This window comes from Cherax quadricarinatus, chromosome 70, assembly GCF_038502225.1.
Source record: "Cherax quadricarinatus isolate ZL_2023a chromosome 70, ASM3850222v1, whole genome shotgun sequence".
NCBI classification, from domain to species: Eukaryota; Metazoa; Arthropoda; class Malacostraca; order Decapoda; family Parastacidae; genus Cherax; species Cherax quadricarinatus.
In genome coordinates, this window is record NC_091361.1 from 21,806,096 (window position 1) to 21,825,109 (window position 19,014).

At 39.5% G+C, this 19,014-nt stretch overlaps 1 protein-coding gene across 2 annotated transcripts in view; it reads right to left on the reverse strand.

Moving 5' to 3' along the window:
- Positions 1-709: 709 nt before the first annotated feature.
- Bub3 (mitotic checkpoint protein Bub3) overlaps positions 710-19,014 on the reverse strand; it is a 123,659-nt gene continuing 105,354 nt past the window's right edge. For both annotated transcript variants that reach the window (XM_070099955.1, XM_070099954.1), the window contains one exon: positions 710-10,044. In XM_070099955.1, the coding sequence (XP_069956056.1) occupies positions 9,929-10,044 (116 nt within the window). In that variant the 3' untranslated portion in view covers positions 710-9,928. The remainder of the gene's footprint in view (positions 10,045-19,014) is intronic.

Genomic DNA, 19,014 nt, shown 5'->3' on the forward strand with positions numbered 1-19,014 from the left:
TTCAGATATAACAGATTCAGCAATGCTATAAATCTTGTGCTCCAAAGGCACCTGAACATTCCCTAGAAGGTACCATGGTGACAGCAGTAGTTTTTTCATATACCCAGTATATTGTACATGGACATTTACTTTATACATTTATACACACAAATAATTGTAAAATTTTGAACTGCATGTTTTGTTGAATGTGAAAGCTAAAACAGCTTTTCTGAGAGAGAAATTAGAGAAGTAAGATTTCTCGAAAGAAACCATTTTTTTTTAGGCAATACCAGCTGAAAAAAAGGTGTGGCTGAATGGATACAGATGGGAACACTCAAGTGATCTGGGGACAGAGCAATGGACAGATATTAACTTTGCATGACATATGCAATATTACTCTAGTCAATGATGCAAGTTACTAGTAAGACCTAGTGTCATAGACTTGTTACAGAGAAATTGAGCACTGGAGTACTTTAAAGATTTATTACCACATATTACCAGCCATAAGTAGAGGGAAATACTTGCAGTCCCTACAGACAGAAGTAATGTGCAATTGCACCATATAGACTAAGGAAAATAACACTGCACATGAAATACTGCTTGATCACTAGGTGCAGTATTTCCCTTCCACAGTTAGTTTAATGCCATTATTTTTAGGAAGGCCTAGCTTCACTCCTTAAGGTAAACAGTCAGTCAGTTGCCTTCTAGATGCATCCTATACTACCCACTCTCGTCCTAATCCTTTTGCACTTTTTTTTTTTTCCATCACCTTGTTCTCTTCTCTGAATGTTAACCATAGCCAAGAAATATAAGCATGAAACTATAGCTGTTTATAAAAAAAAAAAATGAGGTAACAGATACGCTTAAAGGTGATGAGTGGGCTATCAAGACAGTGTGCTGCTTCAATGTTAGAAAATCAACAGTTCATTAAATTTGAGACAATGAAGTGAAAAGCACTTGAGCAATGAGCAATCCAGATTATGACCAACTAAAAACAATGTCACATGTCAATACAGCTAAATAATGCAGAAAAGCTTCTGAAAGCATAGAATAAGCAGATAACAGTAAGGTGCCCCACAAAGCCCCTAATGTTCCAAGAGAAGCTCTCACACTATTAAAGACTGTGCAAACACAGCCTGCACAAGGGTTTGTTTACTACTAGATGACCTAGCTGTTTTTGAATGCATAGTTGGTTACATAATCAAGTTCAGTGGGAAAAATGCATCTGCTAACCACATAACTACAGGAAATGGCAGATCTGAAAATACATAAATGAACTCAGATGATGCAGAACAAGCTGCAGAAGAAATGCTGGAGCTCAATTCTCAGTTAGAAGGGAGGTAGAAAAACAAGGATGACATTCCAAAACATATGCAAGATGGTATTGGTAACATTGCAAAATTTTTGACTGATGACTGGTAAGGACCTGACAGCTAGAAGCATTACTATGAAGCAGAGTCTGGAACAAGTGATGCCTTACTGTCAGCTGTATTAAGTATTGCAGAGTAAAATCCAGTATTACAGAATGAGCATCTAATTATAACTCTTCAGCACTATCACCACCATACCCACAGCCATCCACCTTTGTTTAGTAAGGCCACAGCAACCCCTTCTCTTCATCTCAAGATCAACATGCACCAGAAGCCAGAATTCACAGGAAGAAAAATTTTGCATAGCGTTTTTAAGTTACATGTACGATATTTCACGACTGTCTAAACCCACTAATTCAACTACAGTAGACCGTTATTTAGCATGGTAGTTACATTCCTGAAAATGCCATTTTAGGTAAAATCATGCTAAATGAACTGAAGAACTTATAGGGAAAATAGGATTACATTCCCGGGAGCCCCCAAAAAGCCAAACAACTTTTTTTTAGACCAACAGATCTTACAAAAATAAAAGTGAACATGTAATTGTAGTTCATTGTCGTGATATATTACTGCTTAAGACTACAAATGCAATAGAAATACAGTGGACCCCCGGTTAACGATTTTAATCCGTGCAAGAGGGGTAATTGTTATGCGAAATAATCGTTATGTGAATGAATTTTCCCCATAAGAAATAATGGAAATAAAATTAATCCGTGCAAGACACCCAAAAGTATGAAAAAAAAATTTTTTTACCACATGAAATGTTAATTTTAATACACACAAACTGAAAAAGGCATGCACACTTACATGACACTTACTTTTATTGAAGATCTGGTGATGATTGATGGGATGGGAGGAGGAGGGGAGAGCATTATCTTCTTACTGTTTAGAAGGGGAATCCCCTTCCATTAGGACTTGAGGTAGCAAGTCCTTTTCCGGGGTTACTTCCCTTCTTCTTTTAATGCCACTAGGACCAGCTTGAGAGTCACTGGACCTCTGTCGCACAACAAATCTGTCCATAGAGCTCTGTACCTCCCGTTCCTTTATGATTTGTCTAAAATGGGCCACAACATTGTCATTGAAATAGTCACCAGCACGGCTTGCAACAGCTGTGTCAGGGTGATTTTCATCCATAAAGGTTTGCAGTTCAACCCACTGTGCACACATTTCCTTAATCTTTGAAGTAGGCACAATGGATTCCACAACTGGCATAGGCTTCTCAGGGTTAGCCCCAAACCCTTCAAAATCTTTCTTAATTTCCATACTAATTCTCACCCTTTTTACCACAGGGTTGGCACTAGAAGCTTTCTTGGGGCCCATGGTCACTTATTTTCCAGAAACAGCACCGAAAACACTGTAATAATACGAAATATTCCGAGTGTATGCTTGGATGTTACCACGGAGGCTGGCTGGTAAACAATGGCACGGGCGGCACATGTGAGGCTGGCTGAGGGCGCACATTGGACGCGTCTCGGACGAAAATCGGTGAGCGGGTTTTTAATCGGTATGCGCGGCAAAAATTTTGCGATTAAAGTAAGCGGTATGCGAAATAATCGCTATGTGATGCCATCGTTAGGCGGGGGTCCACTGTAATAGTATTTCTTACCTTAACTTAAACTGTGGGTAATGGTGTGTTGATAATTGTGGAGAAAGTATGCATGAGCGTGTTTGATAGGAGTGAATGGAGACAAATGGTTTTTAATACTTGACGTGCTGTTGGAGTGTGAGCAAAGTAACATTTATGAAGGGGTTCAGGGAAACCGGCAGGCCGGACTTGAGTCCTGGAGATGGGAAGTACAGTGCCTGCACTCTGAAGGAGGGGTGTTAATGTTGCAGTTTAAAAACTGTAGTGTAAAGCACCCTTCTGGCAAGACAGTGATGGAGTGAATGATGGTGAAAGTTTTTCTTTTTCGGGCCACCCTGCCTTGGTGGGAATCGGCCAGTGTGATTAAAAAAAAAAAAAAAAAAAAAAAAAAAAAAGTAGATATGGATGGTGTGGCCCTACTGGGCTGAGGTGGATAGTTGTTGGTTGTCGACAGAAGTGGATGGTAGAGGTTCTGGTACTGAAGTCGATGGTTGCATTGGAGTGTGCATAAATTCTATAATGGTTCTCTGGGCTGTTTTACCCTGCAATACATTATACAGCTGACAGTAAGGCATCAGCTGGTCTAGACCCCATTTCAAAGCACTGCTGCTAGATTTGTCAGGGTCCTCTTCAGTGAAAAAGTCTGCAACTTTACCAATAATATGGAACTGCTCACGTAACTGCTGCAATGTTAACTGGTTTTCTTCAGGTTCTTCATCATCATCTTCTGTTATGTCCCTCCCTTGTATCTGTACATCGAGCTCTGCTAACATTTCCTCTGGACTCCTGCCTTCATCATCATCATCATCATCTTCTAAGAGCTCATTCACATCGTCTTCATTCATATCTTCAAAACCATCACCTGGTAATCTCCTTGCCAGCTGAACAATTTCCTGAACCTGACTCTCAAGCAAGGTGAAACAAGTGAAAGAATTAACCACAGAAGGGGATAACTTTCCCCAGCCTGCATTTAATGTTGATTGGGGCACTTCATTCCATGCACTTCTAGCACAGCTGATAGCATCTGCAATGTTAAATTTATTCCAGAAGCTTGGTAGTGCCAAGTTGGAATCAGAGTCCTTTGATGCAACTAGTTTTTTCATAACTTTTTTGTGTAGTTACACTTGAATGAGTTAATAACTCCTCGATCCAGTGGTTGTATTAAAGATATTGTATTTGGAGGTAAAAATACAACTTTTACATGCGGGGTCACATCCAGCAAAGCTTGTGGATGAGTACAGGAATTATCAAGAACGAAGAGAGTCTTGAATGCAAAGTTCTTGCTGTGCAGGTAAAACTTGACTTCAGGAATAAAGTGATGCTTAAACCTGTCAATAAATATTTCCTCTGTCATCCATGCTGACTGGTTTGACCTCCAAATTACTGATAAGATGTTTTTATCTACACCTTTCAAAGCACGAGGATTCTTAGAGCAGTAAATAACCATGGGCTTACACTTGAAATCACCTGATGCATTACCGCAAAGGAGCAAGGTGAAGCGGTCCTTTGCTGCCTTGAAGCCCGGTGCACTCTTCTCTTGCCGACTGATATAAGTTTGTGTTGGCATTTTTTTCCAAAAAACACTCGTCTCGTCAGCATTAAACACTTGATGTGGCTCATAGCCACCCTCAGAAATAATTTCCTGCAATTCAGCAGGAACATTACTTGCTGCTGTATGATCAGCTTAAGTACTTTCACCAGAAAACTTAATATTATGTAACTTATTATGCAACTTAAAGTTGTGGAATCAGCCTGTGCTAAACACACACCTTTTCAGGTCTTCCTTCCTTATCACACACTGCTTTAAACAACTGTAAGGCCTTTTCCTTAATTAAGAGGAAATTAAGTGGTGCACCTTTCTTTGTCATTTGTTCAATCAACTCAAGCAACAAGTTTTGTTTTATTTACCTGTTGGGACCTACGTGTCATCCTTTTCATGAGATGACATCTTGGGTTATTCATTACGCAAGCTCATATATTCGCCTCATTCTTTTTAATTGTAAGAACCAACACTTCATTAAGGCCATAGGCCCTCACTATATCCACCACACATGATCCACTCTTAAGCTTATCTAATATCTCAATTTTCTTCGCAATTCCTAGACTTTAACGCTTAAACCTTTTCTTGTCACTTTCAGCAACACTTGTATGCTTACTGGGTGCCATTACTGCTTGGCAGATTTAACAAATGGCAATAAAATTAAGAAAATATGTATGTATATAAACACAGCTAGGTTCCCGAGTACCTTCGTCTTGCACGCGTGTGAACCGAGAGGCTGGGAGCGTGGTGGGGGTGGGTGTGGGTGGCAGGGGGATGGCAGTAGGCCTCCTCCATTGACTCAATGGTATAACCCACCGTGGGTGACTGGGCGCTCAAAATTTTTTCCCCTCCCGCAAATCGTGTTAAATTGATCATACGACATGTTACATAAAAATGTGTCAATTCTTCAATCGTGCTATACTCAAATTGTGCCAAATAAACTCATGCTAAATGACGGTCTACTGTACTCCAAATCAGTCCACATCAACCCTTTCCTCGCATTCCTAGGTCAACAAGTTTTTTTTTTAGGTGTCAAGAACAAATACAATGCTATTTTTCTCATGTGCTCTTCACATAATGACATCACAGAGCATAAATTTTCACATACTCAACCCACATGATAGGTGGGATTCTATGCTATGTCAGTTAACCCGTTAACTGTCCAAACGTAGATCTACGTTCTTACCACTAGCGCTCCAAACGTAGATCTACATTTTATTCTTCCTGCCTCCAAATTTGGCATGATTGGCCTGAGATGCCTGTTCAGCACAGAATGGGTCTTAACACTCGGTGTGCGCAATATTAAAAAAATCTGGGACCACTTAGTACCTTGTGGGAGCACCAGTTCAATTGAGAGCCAGCTAGAGCAAACAGCACAGCAAACACCAAGGATTCACTGATGTCATGTGTCAACACTCCCCTTTTAAGAGGAAAGTGATGTTGACCCCGAGTTTAGTGGTTTTGAAGTGGATGTGGCCACAAGTGGTAGAAGAAATATCAAAAACCTCGATAATAACCCAAGTGCAAAATTTGTGCAACACCTTTTCAATTTTGGTACCATTGGTAGTGTCATCTAAGTAAAAAGAAAATTCTAGAATGTGTAAGACATGTTTGGCAGGCTGGCTGGCTGATTGGCTGTCTCTACGTCTTGTCTGTCTCTATCTATCTGGCTCTGTCTATCTCTGTCTGTTTATCTCACAGGTACACACACACGTAAATACAATTATACATAGTGTAAATTACCTAGGATAACCCAAAAAATTCAAACAAAGTGCTATACTGTGCTTGTAGATATAATGCATAATATGCATGTCTGGCAACTGGCAAGTAATACGCATTTTCACTTGTTCAGGAATCAGACGTAATCGTGTGTAACACCAGTTGGTTCATGAGCAACTCTGAGACCAGACAGACAAGCAGACAGAAAGATAGATACACACAGGCAGACAAAGACACACATGGGCAGACAGAAAGACACACACACAAAGGAAAGCAGAAAGACAGATAAACATAGCTTGACAGACAGACATGTGTGTGACTTTGTAAATGGTCCAAGTCGGACCGAAATGTCGTCGTAAGCTTCTTTCGTTTATGTGCGGGTTATTTGTGTATCGTTCCAGTCATGGTATTGTGCCTTTTTTTTGTTATTTTTAGACATGTTTGTGTGTAACAGTGAAAACAAATAATGCCAGGGTTCCATGCAGCAGTGCACAGTCATCGTGTCACTCCACTGCTTATACCCTGTAAGTGGTTTAGTAACACTTGTCTTAACACCATGCTTCTAGGAGTTTCATATATACTCCAGCAGGTCTAAAACATTGCTGGGACCTATAAATACTTTGTATATATTCCTAGACAATAGTAAATGACCAAGGCAGGTGTAAATATTGACCTGTCAGTGTGTTTGTGACAATTTGAGTACAACTTCAGTACCTAATATTAGTGTCAGAACAAAGATTGGCTATGAAACAACAAGAACTACTATAAATTGTAATTATCAGAACATAAAAATTATATAAAAATGAGAAAAAATGTTACATCGGCAACACTTCTGCAAGTGGCGGGACTCCATGTTGCTGTCAGGTGAGCATCCAGCACCAACTTCATGGTCTTATATCTCAGTAAGTACTGGTCCTAAAATTATTTTTTGGTCTTATTACACACAGAAAACTGCCCTCTTTAATTTATAAAAAAAAAAAAAAAAATTCCAAATATTCGGAGCGCTGGGCAAGCGCACGTAGATCTACGTTTGAACAGTCAATGGGTTAATTACCTTTGTGACATCACAGGTAATGGTTTGTGTCTATTACTAGAAAAGAATTTACTGAATTTCCTACCATATAGCACCAATACAATCCTCTAATAATAATAGTATTTAATTGATAAGTCCCTTTTCTCTCAAGGCTTCCTTACCTTACTGATCTCCAAACCAGCTTATTCTCAGCAAATTTTGCTGATTCTCTCCAATTCTCTCACTGGCTCTTCTTTTTGCTTCTTCACCACTCTTAACCTGGCTCTTCCTCTCCACATGCTCTGAGTTCAATCTAACATTTTTTACATTGTAAGCCCTGTCATATATAGGTTTTTCTCCCTTTCCACCGTCTTTACCTTATCATTCAAAAAACTGCTGCTCTTCCTACCTGCACCCACCCTCCTATAACCACAAACCTCTACCATACACTCTAGCACTGCATTCTTTAATTTACCCCATACCTCCTCGATTCCCTCCTCATTTCTTGTGCTTTCTCTAGCCCACTTCTCAGTTTTTTTTTTTCCAATAGTTGATTATATCTTTCTGAAACTGTCTCTTTCCCTAATTCATTTACTTTCACTTACCTCTTACCTACCACTGCTGCTCTCCTTGTACTCCATCTAACTTTTGCTGTAGCTACAACTAAATAATGATGTATCTGTTGCTCCTCAAAAAATGTGTACATCTTTCTTTTCTTTCAACTAACTAGCCATATCCCACCAAAGCAGGGTGGCCCAAAAGAAAAATCTGAAGTTTCTCTTTTTTTAATTTAGTAATGTATACAGGAGATGGGGTTACTAGCCCCTTGGTTCCGGCATGTTAGTCACCTCTCATGACACACATGGCTTAGAGAGGAAGAATTCTGTTCCACTTCCCTATGGAGATAAGAGGAAATAAACAAGAACAAGAACTAGTAAGGAACAGAAGAAAACTGCACATGCTTGCACATGCATGTGCAATGTGACCTAAGTATAAGTAGAAGTAGCAAGACGTACCTGAAATCCTGCACGTTTATGAGACAGAAAAAAAAAAACCCACCAGCAATCCTACATTTTCAAGTATACCTATTAAACTTTTGTTTATTAATGTAGGCTATCAAACTGTTATAACAGCACCCTACACATCTCTTATAATTATTTATCCTAATTTTCTTCAAAATATTACCTATAATCAAACCCCTTTCTATAAAACTCAATTAAGGGTCTCCATTTTCATTTACCCCTGGTACATCGAACTTACCTACTACAGCATCTATAATTCTCTCCCACATTAGCATAAAGGTTCCCCACCATAATAATTCTCTCACTTATCTCAAAAACTCCCTTAGCAATCACTCAACACCCCCCAAAATCTGTCTTTCCTAAACACCTCTCACCCCAAGGTATGCACATACTGTAGCCCACTTTTGCATTCCACCTTTACTCTAACCCACAAAATTCTTGAGTTTATGTACTTATCTTCATATTTTCTTTCCATAATTGATCACTTAAAAATTATATTAAAAACATGGGTCACAGAGGACTTCACAAAAATTTAACTATGTTAGCATTAATAATTATAGTAAACATCAATTAAAAAGTAAAGTAACTTATGGCAAAAATATTTTCACCAGACACACCCATCCACTCAGTCCTAGGACTGTCGCAATCCTTCGGTTTAACAACATTAGCACCATACAGCAGATCGTCCAGGAAATTCTTTCAGCATTCTGTTTATTACAACCATGAGCATACTTATTTTCTAAAACAAAAGGCATCTTATGGCCGGCAATATATGGCATGTTGACAAAGCAATTAGGGAGAGAAAATGCCACCATGTATATGACAGTTGATAGCATTACAAAAAATGCAAAAATAATTATGTAACAGTTTAGGTAAAGGATGGTGGCAGGTATATTAACCATGTGCACAGCCTACATATTAGACTGAACAAAGCTCTACTGTATTATTGCTGTTAAGGTTTTACAAAACAAATGGTCCCTCATCCATGTGGATAGTAACATGGAGTTCGGTGCCATATACAAATGCTCTTCCTTGTTGGGAAAGCTGCTACAGAATTTGTCCTCAAACAGCTATACAGCTTGAAGTTCAATTTCCAACGAGAGGTTCCCAAACATATTCAGTTTACTGAGTACCTCCTACAAACTACTCCAATTCTACATTTTTATGTTCACCAAAAAAATTTCAGAAATTTATAATTTGCACTGCATGTTGAACTTGAATTGTGGAAGAAAAGTTTCATGAACAGAGCATAATCAGAGAGTAACATTTGAAAGATATGGTCTTACACATTTGAAACACGACTGCCCATTTCAGGTTTTAACGTATCCACAAATACTTGCATTTAATATTAAAACTTACATTAAGGTTTTGTATCATACAATACAGACTATGACCACACTAGTTTGAACATTATTAAAATACAGTATCCTTTTGACACAAGAAAAGCACCAGTCATCAGTTTTCAATAAGAGCAAGTATTGTAAACCATTCTGAGTATAATAATCTTATTTATGACAGGAATTTTGCCTGCAAAATAGCAAAGTTAGCAAGAACTGACATAAAATCAAGATACTATGAGTGCTATAACCCACCAGCCCACCACCACACCTTGGACCCGTGTAATGGACTGCCCTCGGTGGTAAAATATTCAAGAGGGATAAATACTGAATGGACGATTGTGACGTCTTGCTGTCAGCCAGCTTATTTGGGTTTAGTCTCCTGGTCTGTTACACGACGAATAAAGATGCAGTCTTCTGGCATGGGATCAATTTTTTCTTGCTCATACATGAAGGAGCAGGCAATTGCAAGTGTGTTACCTGAATCAGAAAGAAAAAATTTAATTGAAACAGCTACTTGTTGATTATTCACGCTACATATGGCCTAGTTGTACATATGATCAAGATTTAAACAAATGCAAAATTGCACATATTTCAGTTACTGCACAATCTAGGAAAGGTATCTCTCTGATCAGAAAAAGCTTCTAAAATTATCTTGTGGAAACCAAAATAAAAAATTGGATTCATAAAATTGACAAAAGGGTACCAACCCTCTGTAAGTGCTATATGCAACCTGCCTTAGTTACAGTTTACCAGCATTAAAAATTTGAGGCAATTGAATTAAGCTTTCTTGAGTTATACTTGAAAATCTTGGAGGAATAAAGTATTAAATAAAAATACAACCACCAATATATATGTTACATCTAGTGAATATGAGAATGGTATACAATACCGTCAGATTGATAAGACACGTGTGCAAGAGTTGGGTATCTTTATTCCGAGAAATATTCAGAATAAAGATAACTAACTGTTGCATATGTAACTTATCATATGTTACCACTGTTGAGAAGTACCTAATACGTTTTCAAAAATGTTTGGTTCACCATTTTTCCCTGGTTTACAGTTCTTATTTAACTTTATATGGCTTTTTTTTTTTTTTACATTTCAAGAATGCAACAATCCCACAGTACTCCTTTCATTTTTATACAGGCATGTGTGTCACCCTCATTAAGAAGGAAAACAGATAAACCACCACTCAGCCCCTAGCTGTCTTTCCAGAAGACCATAAACATCACAATTCTAATGATTCATCAAAATGAAACCTCCACACTTATCACTCGGTGTAAGCACTATATAGCCTTTCCTCACTTAACAGAGTTCTCTTCCAAAGACCACGTCGGTAAATGAATTTGTCGCTAAGTGAGGAGCATACCATAATGGTAGCGGATTTGTGTCAACCATCATTGATACTGTTTTAATATCACCTGTGCACCATTTATAACATTTCTGGTATATTTTTAAATGTTTATACAGTAGTGTACTGTATATTGTAAAAAACAGAAGAGAGGAAATCAGCTCTAATATACATTACAGTCTCTCTTCACTTAGCAACGTACTTGTTTACCGACGCCTCAGACTTATGACGAGCTCTCTGACCAGTATTTATACCTAAATACAGTGGACCCTCGGTTTTCGAGCTTAATCTGTTCCAGAAGATTGCTCTAAACCCAAAATGCTAAAAGCTGAATTAATATTTCCCATAAGAAATAATGAAAATCCAATTAATCCATTCGACACCCAAAAATATTCACAAAAAAATTCATTTTTTAATGATTAACTATAGTTTTACATACACAAAACAATACGGCCAGTTTGTTAAAAAAAAAAATAGTATAAACATTACATACCTTTATTGAAGACACTTTCCCACAAGTTCTTTCTTGAATTCTATCATGTTTCTCACTTTCTTTACCGAAGGGCTGGCACTCTGAACTTTCTTTGACCCCATGGTGGCTTACTTCACAGCCACAATCAATAAACAAGCACCAAAATGAACAGATGAATGGATGAACGCACAGAGTATTCCTTACTCAATGAGAGAGACGCAGACTGAGTGTGATACACGTGAGGAAGTGGCATCGCCGACGGGGTGGGTGCTTCTCACACACTCGATTTCTGAGCAGATGCTTGAAATCCGGGACGAAATTTCGCTGAAAAAAGTGCTCTAAATCTGAATTACTCTATTTCCAGACCACTCGAAAACCGAGGATCCACTGTAATGAATATTAAGAGCTGATTTCCTCTATTCTGTTTATTTCAATATACAGTACACTACTGTATAAACATTTAAAAATATACCAGAAATGTTATAAAGGGTGCCAAGGTGCCATTAAAACAATATCAATGATGGATGACACAAACTCACTACCATTATAGCATGCTCCTCACATAGTGATGAATTAGATTAATGATGTGGTCATAGGAACAGCACTCCATCGTTGAGGAGAGGCTGTATTTAGGTATGTATGCTGGTCAGAGCCCATCATAAGTCTGAATTATCAGTAAACGAGTATGTCACTAAGTGAGGAGAGGCCGTACTTCCCTTCTCAAAATTTGCTCCCTAGCTGTCTTTCCAGAGTGGCACATATATTATGATCTGATGACAAACTGGACTACAACACTGGCAGCCAATTTTTTCGAAATACAGGTTGGCCATCACTAATCCAGCAATCAGTAAGTAAGTAAAGTTTATTTCTTTGTAAAGACTACAATGTGTAATTACAATTTTGATTTGCTAAGTACAAAGATAGCCACTATCATACTGAGGCACTTCAAGCAAACTAATCCTAATATATAGTAACTTATTAAAACTAGATAAGATAAGAGTACACAGTAACTATACTTATAACTAGACAAGTAACAGTGGTTGACTGTTTTACAATCTTATTTAAACTTAATACAAGTGAGAGGTAGTAAGGTGGACTAGAGTTCGGTATAATAATCTTGAAATTGCACACAAAATATATCTTGCAAGTAATGGTCCAGGTGGTAATATTTTATGGAATGTCAGAATTAAAAGCCAGGAGGCCACATAATAAAACTAATTAGCAGATGTTTTGGCTGATTTGGTTAATATCGAGAAATAAGATGATTTTATGGATTGGCAGAATTAAGAGCCTAGAGGTCACATAATAAAACTAGTTAGTAGATGTTTTGGTTAAGAACATAAGAATGGAGGAACACTGCAAAAGGCCTACTAGCCCATACAAGGCAGGTCCTTATCAAAACGACCTCTACTCAAAGCTACCCAAGAATTAACTCCCGTACCCAATGACACTAATCAAACCCAGCCCCTCCCACTCATATATTTGTCCAATCTCTTCTTAAAGCTACCCAAGGTCCTAGCCTCTATCACCCCACTGGGAAGATTGTTCCATGCATCCACAACTCTGTTAGAAAACCAGTACTTACCTATGTCCTTTCTAAATCTAAATTTATCCAACTGAAATCCATTATTTCTGGTTCTTACCTGGTTCGACACCCTCAATACCTTATTAATATCTCCTTTGTTTATGCCCGTCATTTGCCCGTTGATTTGGTTAATATTGTGAGAAGGTGATTTTTAGCAAAGTCCTAAATTTATAAGCTGTCAGGGGATCCCTGACCTGCTCCGGTAGTGAGTTCCAAATCTTCGAGCCTTTTATGTAAGAAATCCTGTTCCATCAGTAATCCAGCACTAATTTCGGCTAGCATAACTTCTAATTTCCAGGGTTGCCACACCAACCTGCCACTACTGTTTGGTGGCACTACATGCTGCATGAGTCATTCCAATTTCTTTTTCTCCATTTGTCATAACCTGCTCACTTTTAGCCCTATTACAGTGGACCCTCGACCAACGGCATTAATCCGTTCCAGAGAGCTAGCTGTTAGTCGAATTTGCCGTTAGTCGAATTAATTTTCCCCATAAGAAATAATGGAAATAGAATTAATCCATTCCAGACACCCAAAAGTATTAAACAAAAATTTTTTTACATAAAATATACATTTCCCTACACAAAAACGAATGGGACATGCAAAATAAACAATAATTAATGCCACAGAGAGATTTTGGGAGATGTTAAGTGAATGTATAGGAGCCTTTGAACCAAGTGAGAGAGTAATTGTGGTAGGGGACTTGAATGCTAAAGTAGGAGAAACTTTTAGAGAGGGTGTGGTAGGTAAGTTTGGGGTGCCAGGTGTAAATGATAATGGGAGCCCTTTGATTGAACTTTGTATAGAAAGGGGTTTAGTTATAGGTAATACATATTTTAAGAAAAAGAGGATAAATAAGTATACACGATATGATGTAGGGCGAAATGACAGTAGTTTGTTGGATTATGTATTGGTAGATAAAAGACTGTTGAGTAGACTTCAGGATGTACATGTTTATAGAGGGGCCACAGATATATCAGATCACTTTCTAGTTGTAGCTACACTGAGAGTAAAAGGTAGATGGGATACAAGGAGAATAGAAGCATCAGGGAAGAGAGAGGTGAAGGTTTATAAACTAAAAGAGGAGGCAGTTAGGGTAAGATATAAACAGCTATTGGAGGATAGATGGGCTAATGAGAGCATAGGCAATGGGGTCGAAGAGGTATGGGGTAGGTTTAAAAATGTAGTGTTAGAGTGTTCAGCAGAAGTTTGTGGTTACAGGAGGGTGGGTGCAGGAGGGAAGAGGAGCGATTGGTGGAATGATGATGTAAAGAGAGTAGTAAGGGAGAAAAAGTTAGCATATGAGAAGTTTTTACAAAGTAGAAGTGATGCAAGGAGGGAAGAGTATATGGAGAAAAAGAGAGAAGTTAAGAGAGTGGTGAAGCAATGTAAAAAGAGAGCAAATGAGAGAGTGGGTGAGATGTTATCAACAAATTTTGTTGAAAATAAGAAAAAGTTTTGGAGTGAGATTAACAAGTTAAGAAAGCCTAGAGAACAAATGGATTTGTCAGTTAAAAATAGGAGAGGAGAGTTATTAAATGGAGAGTTAGAGGTATTGGGAAGATGGAAGGAATATTTTGAGGAATTGTTAAATGTTGATGAAGATAGGGAAGCTGTGATTTCGTGTATAGGGCAAGGAGGAATAACATCTTGTAGGAGTGAGGAAGAGCCAGTTGTGAGTGTGGGGGAAGTTCGTGAGGCAGTAGGTAAAATGAAAGGGGGTAAGGCAGCCGGGATTGATGGGATAAAGATAGAAATGTTAAAAGCAGGTGGGGATATAGTTTTGGAGTGGTTGGTGCAATTATTTAATAAATGTATGGAAGAAGGTAAGGTACCTAGGGATTGGCAGAGAGCATGCATAGTTCCTTTGTATAAAGGCAAAGGGGATAAAAGAGAGTGCAAAAATTATAGGGGGATAAGTCTGTTGAGTGTACCTGGTAAAGTGTATGGTAGAGTTATAATTGAAAGAATTAAGAGTAAGACGGAGAATAGGATAGCAGATGAACAAGGAGGCTTTAGGAAAGGTAGGGGGTGTGTGGACCAGGTGTTTACAGTGAAACATATAAGTGAACAGTATTTAGATAAGGCTAAAGAGGTCTTTGTGGCATTTATGGATTTGGAAAAGGCGTATGACAGGGTGGATAGGGGGGCAATGTGGCAGATGTTGCAAGTGTATGGTGTAGGAGGTAGGTTACTGAAAGCAGTGAAGAGTTTTTACGAGGATAGTGAGGCTCAAGTTAGAGTATGTAGGAAAGAGGGAAATTTTTTCCCAGTAAAAGTAGGCCTTAGACAAGGATGTGTGATGTCACCGTGGTTGTTTAATATATTTATAGATGGGGTTGTAAGAGAAGTAAATGCGAGGGTCTTGGCAAGAGGCGTGGAGTTAAAAGATAAAGAATCACACACAAAGTGGGAGTTGTCACAGCTGCTCTTTGCTGATGACACTGTGCTCTTGGGAGATTCTGAAGAGAAGTTGCAGAGATTGGTGGATGAATTTGGTAGGGTGTGCAAAAGAAGAAAATTAAAGGTGAATACAGGAAAGAGTAAGGTTATGAGGATAACAAAAAGATTAGGTGATGAAAGATTGAATATCAGATTGGAGGGAGAGAGTATGGAGGAGGTGAACGTATTCAGATATTTGGGAGTGGACGTGTCAGCAGATGGGTCTATGAAAGATGAGGTGAATCATAGAATTGATGAGGGAAAAAGAGTGAGTGGTGCACTTAGGAGTCTGTGGAGACAAAGAACTTTGTCCTTGGAGGCAAAGAGGGGAATGTATGAGAGTATAGTTTTACCAACGCTCTTATATGGGTGTGAAGCGTGGGTGATGAATGTTGCAGCGAGGAGAAGGCTGGAGGCAGTGGAGATGTCATGTCTGAGGGCAATGTGTGGTGTGAATATAATGCAGAGAATTCGTAGTTTGGAAGTTAGGAGGAGGTGCGGGATTACCAAAACTGTTGTCCAGAGGGCTGAGGAAGGGTTGTTGAGGTGGTTCGGACATGTAGAGAGAATGGAGCGAAACAGAATGACTTCAAGAGTGTATCAGTCTGTAGTGGAAGGAAGGCGGGGTAGGGGTCGGCCTAGGAAGGGTTGGAGGGAGGGGGTAAAGGAGGTTTTGTGTGCGAGGGGCTTGGACTTCCAGCAGGCATGCGTGAGCGTGTTTGATAGGAGTGAATGGAGACAAATGGTTTTTAATACTTGACGTGCTGTTGGAGTGTGAGCAAAGTAACATTTATGAAGGGATTCAGGGAAACCGGCAGGCCGGACTTGAGTCCTGGAGATGGGAAGTACAGTGCCTGCACTCTGAAGGAGGGGTGTTAATGTTGCAGTTTAAAAACTGTAGTGTAAAGCACCCTTCTGGCAAGACAGTGATGGAGTGAATGATGGTGAAAGTTTTTCTTTTTCGGGCCACCCTGCCTTGGTGGGAATCGGCCGGTGTGATAATAAAAAAAAAAAAAAAATAATGCCACTTACCTTTATTGTGGAGTTGTTGATGAGTGATGAGACAGTAGGAGGGCAGATGATGCAGGTGTTTTATTGTTTGGAAGGGGAATCCCCTTCCATAAAGACTTGAGGTATTAAGTCCTTTGGTAGGGTTACCTCCCTTCTTGGGTTTTTTAATGCCACTAGGACCAGCTTGAGAGTCACTGGAGCCCTTTCAGACAAAATATCTGTCCAGAGAGCTCTGTTTCTTATGTGCCCTTAGGATTTCCTTAAAATAGGACACAAGAGTGTCATTGTACATGTTGCCAATAAGGCTTGCAACTTCTGTGACAGAATAAAATTCATCCATAAATGCTTGCACCTTTGTAAACATTGAACACATTTCCCTAATCCTTGATGAAGTCATCTTCCTCTGTCTCTCTTCCTCTTACTCTGAAGAACATTCCTGAGATGTGATCTATTGCTGTTGCACCTGAAGCTCTTGCAGGTCTGCAGTGGTTAGTTCTTCCTCGTCGTTCTGCACCAACTCTTGCACATCCTCACCACAAACCTCCAACCCCAAGGACTTCCCCAATGACACAACAGCTTCCACTACTGGCACAGGCTCCTGAGGGTTAGCCCCAAACCCTTCAAAATCCCTCTCTTGTACACACTGTGGCCAGTTTCCTCCAAGCAGAGTTCAAAGTCCTACAAGTCACTCCCTCCCAAGCCTTACCTATAAGGTTTATGCAACTGAGGATACTGAAGTGATCTTCCCAAAATTCTCTTAGGGTCAATTAAGTGTCTGAGTTCACTTCAAAGCACTTTTGAAACACTGCTTTTGTGTAGAGTTTTTTGAAGTTTGAAATGACCTGCTAGTCCATGGGCTGGAGGAGAGTAGTAGTATTAGGAGGCAAAAACTTCACTTTAATGACACCAAACTCCCCTGCAATTTCCTCTTGCAAGTCATGAGGATGAGCAGGAGCATTGTCCATTACCAGGAGACACTTGAGTGACAACTTCTTTTCCTGGAGGTATTCTGTCACAGTGAGGCCAAACACACCATAAAACCAGTCCAAGAAAAGTTCCCTAGTGACCCGTGCCTTACTGTTTGATTCCACAGCACACAAATTACCCTTGATGATACTGTTTTTCCTAAACACTCTGGGAGTCTCAGAGTGATATACCAATAAAGGCTTCATTTTGCAATCAACACTAGCATTACTACACAACCTTAATGTCGGCCTGTCTTTCATAAGCTTATGTCCTGGGAGTGCCTTTTCCTCCTGAGTAATGTAGATCCTGTTTGGCATTTTCTTCCAAAAAAAGGTCTGTTTTGTCACAATTAAACACTTGTTCAGGTTTTCAGTCTCTATGTATTCCTTCAAGTCCTTCACATATTTTTCAGCTGCTTTTTTGTCTTAACAGGCAGCCTCACCATCCCTTACCACACTGTGTATGCCACTACGATTCTTAAATCTCTCAAACCAGCCTTTGCTGGTCTTAAATTCATCAATATCATCACTATTTTGAGGCATTTACTTAAGATCATCATGCAACTGCCTTGCCTTTTCACAACTTATAGACTGAGAAACACTATCACCTGATAATTGTTTTTTGTTTATCCATACCAATAAGTCTCTACCTCTTCAATTATTTGCGGTCTCCGTTTTGAAAATATACTTGCACCTTACACAACAACAGCTTCCTCGATTGCCTTTCTGTTCACCAAGATGGTACTGATGGTTGAATGGGGTTTGTTGTATAGCCTTTCCAACTCAGACATATTCCCTCCACTTTCGTGCTTTTCAATCATCTCTTTCTTTATTTCCATCGTAATTCTCACCCGTTTTAACACAAGCTTGGCTCCAGAAGCTTTCTTGGGGCCCATGGTGACTTATTTAGCAGTTACAAGCACTAAAAACACTGGAATAATCCAAAATATATGGCAGGTACACATGGAATCGACTGCAACAGCTTGTAAACAATGGCACACTGAGTCTTGGAGTGGCTGGGCCCGCTCAGGCCACGCTCCCGCCGCATGGACACGTACCGGACAAACACCGTTAGAGGAATTTTTTGCCAATGGTAGAGCCATTTTTTTTTACGCCAAAGAGCACCGTTAGACGAATTTGCCATTACTAGATGCCGCCGTTGGGCGGGTGTCCACTGTATTATTATAATAAAAAAAAGCGCTAAGCCACAAGGGCTATACAGGGCAGGGACAGAAGCGAGGGTATCAGGTGGCAGAAGGGAAAGGGACGATTAGTAGGGTACGGAGAACAGCGGGGCAATGGATAGTGCGATGGTAGAGGGTAGCAAGAGATTGAAGTAGAAAGGGCTGAGGGGAGTGCTAAAGGGATCATCAGAGTTTGTGGAGTAAATCACTTGTTGTCAAAAAGTCATTGAGAGAGTCCAGATTAAAGGAGGGTCCATCAGCAAGAAGGGAAGGTAAAGAGAGAGCAGCACAGTGGAGACGACAACGGTGGTAAATTCTGGGGGCTCGTTGATAGAGTGGGCAGTCTAACAGAATGTGGCTGATACTGGAACCTGGCAATTCTCACAGAGAGGAACAGGGTGCCTCTCCATGAGATACCCACGAGTAAGACAAGTGTG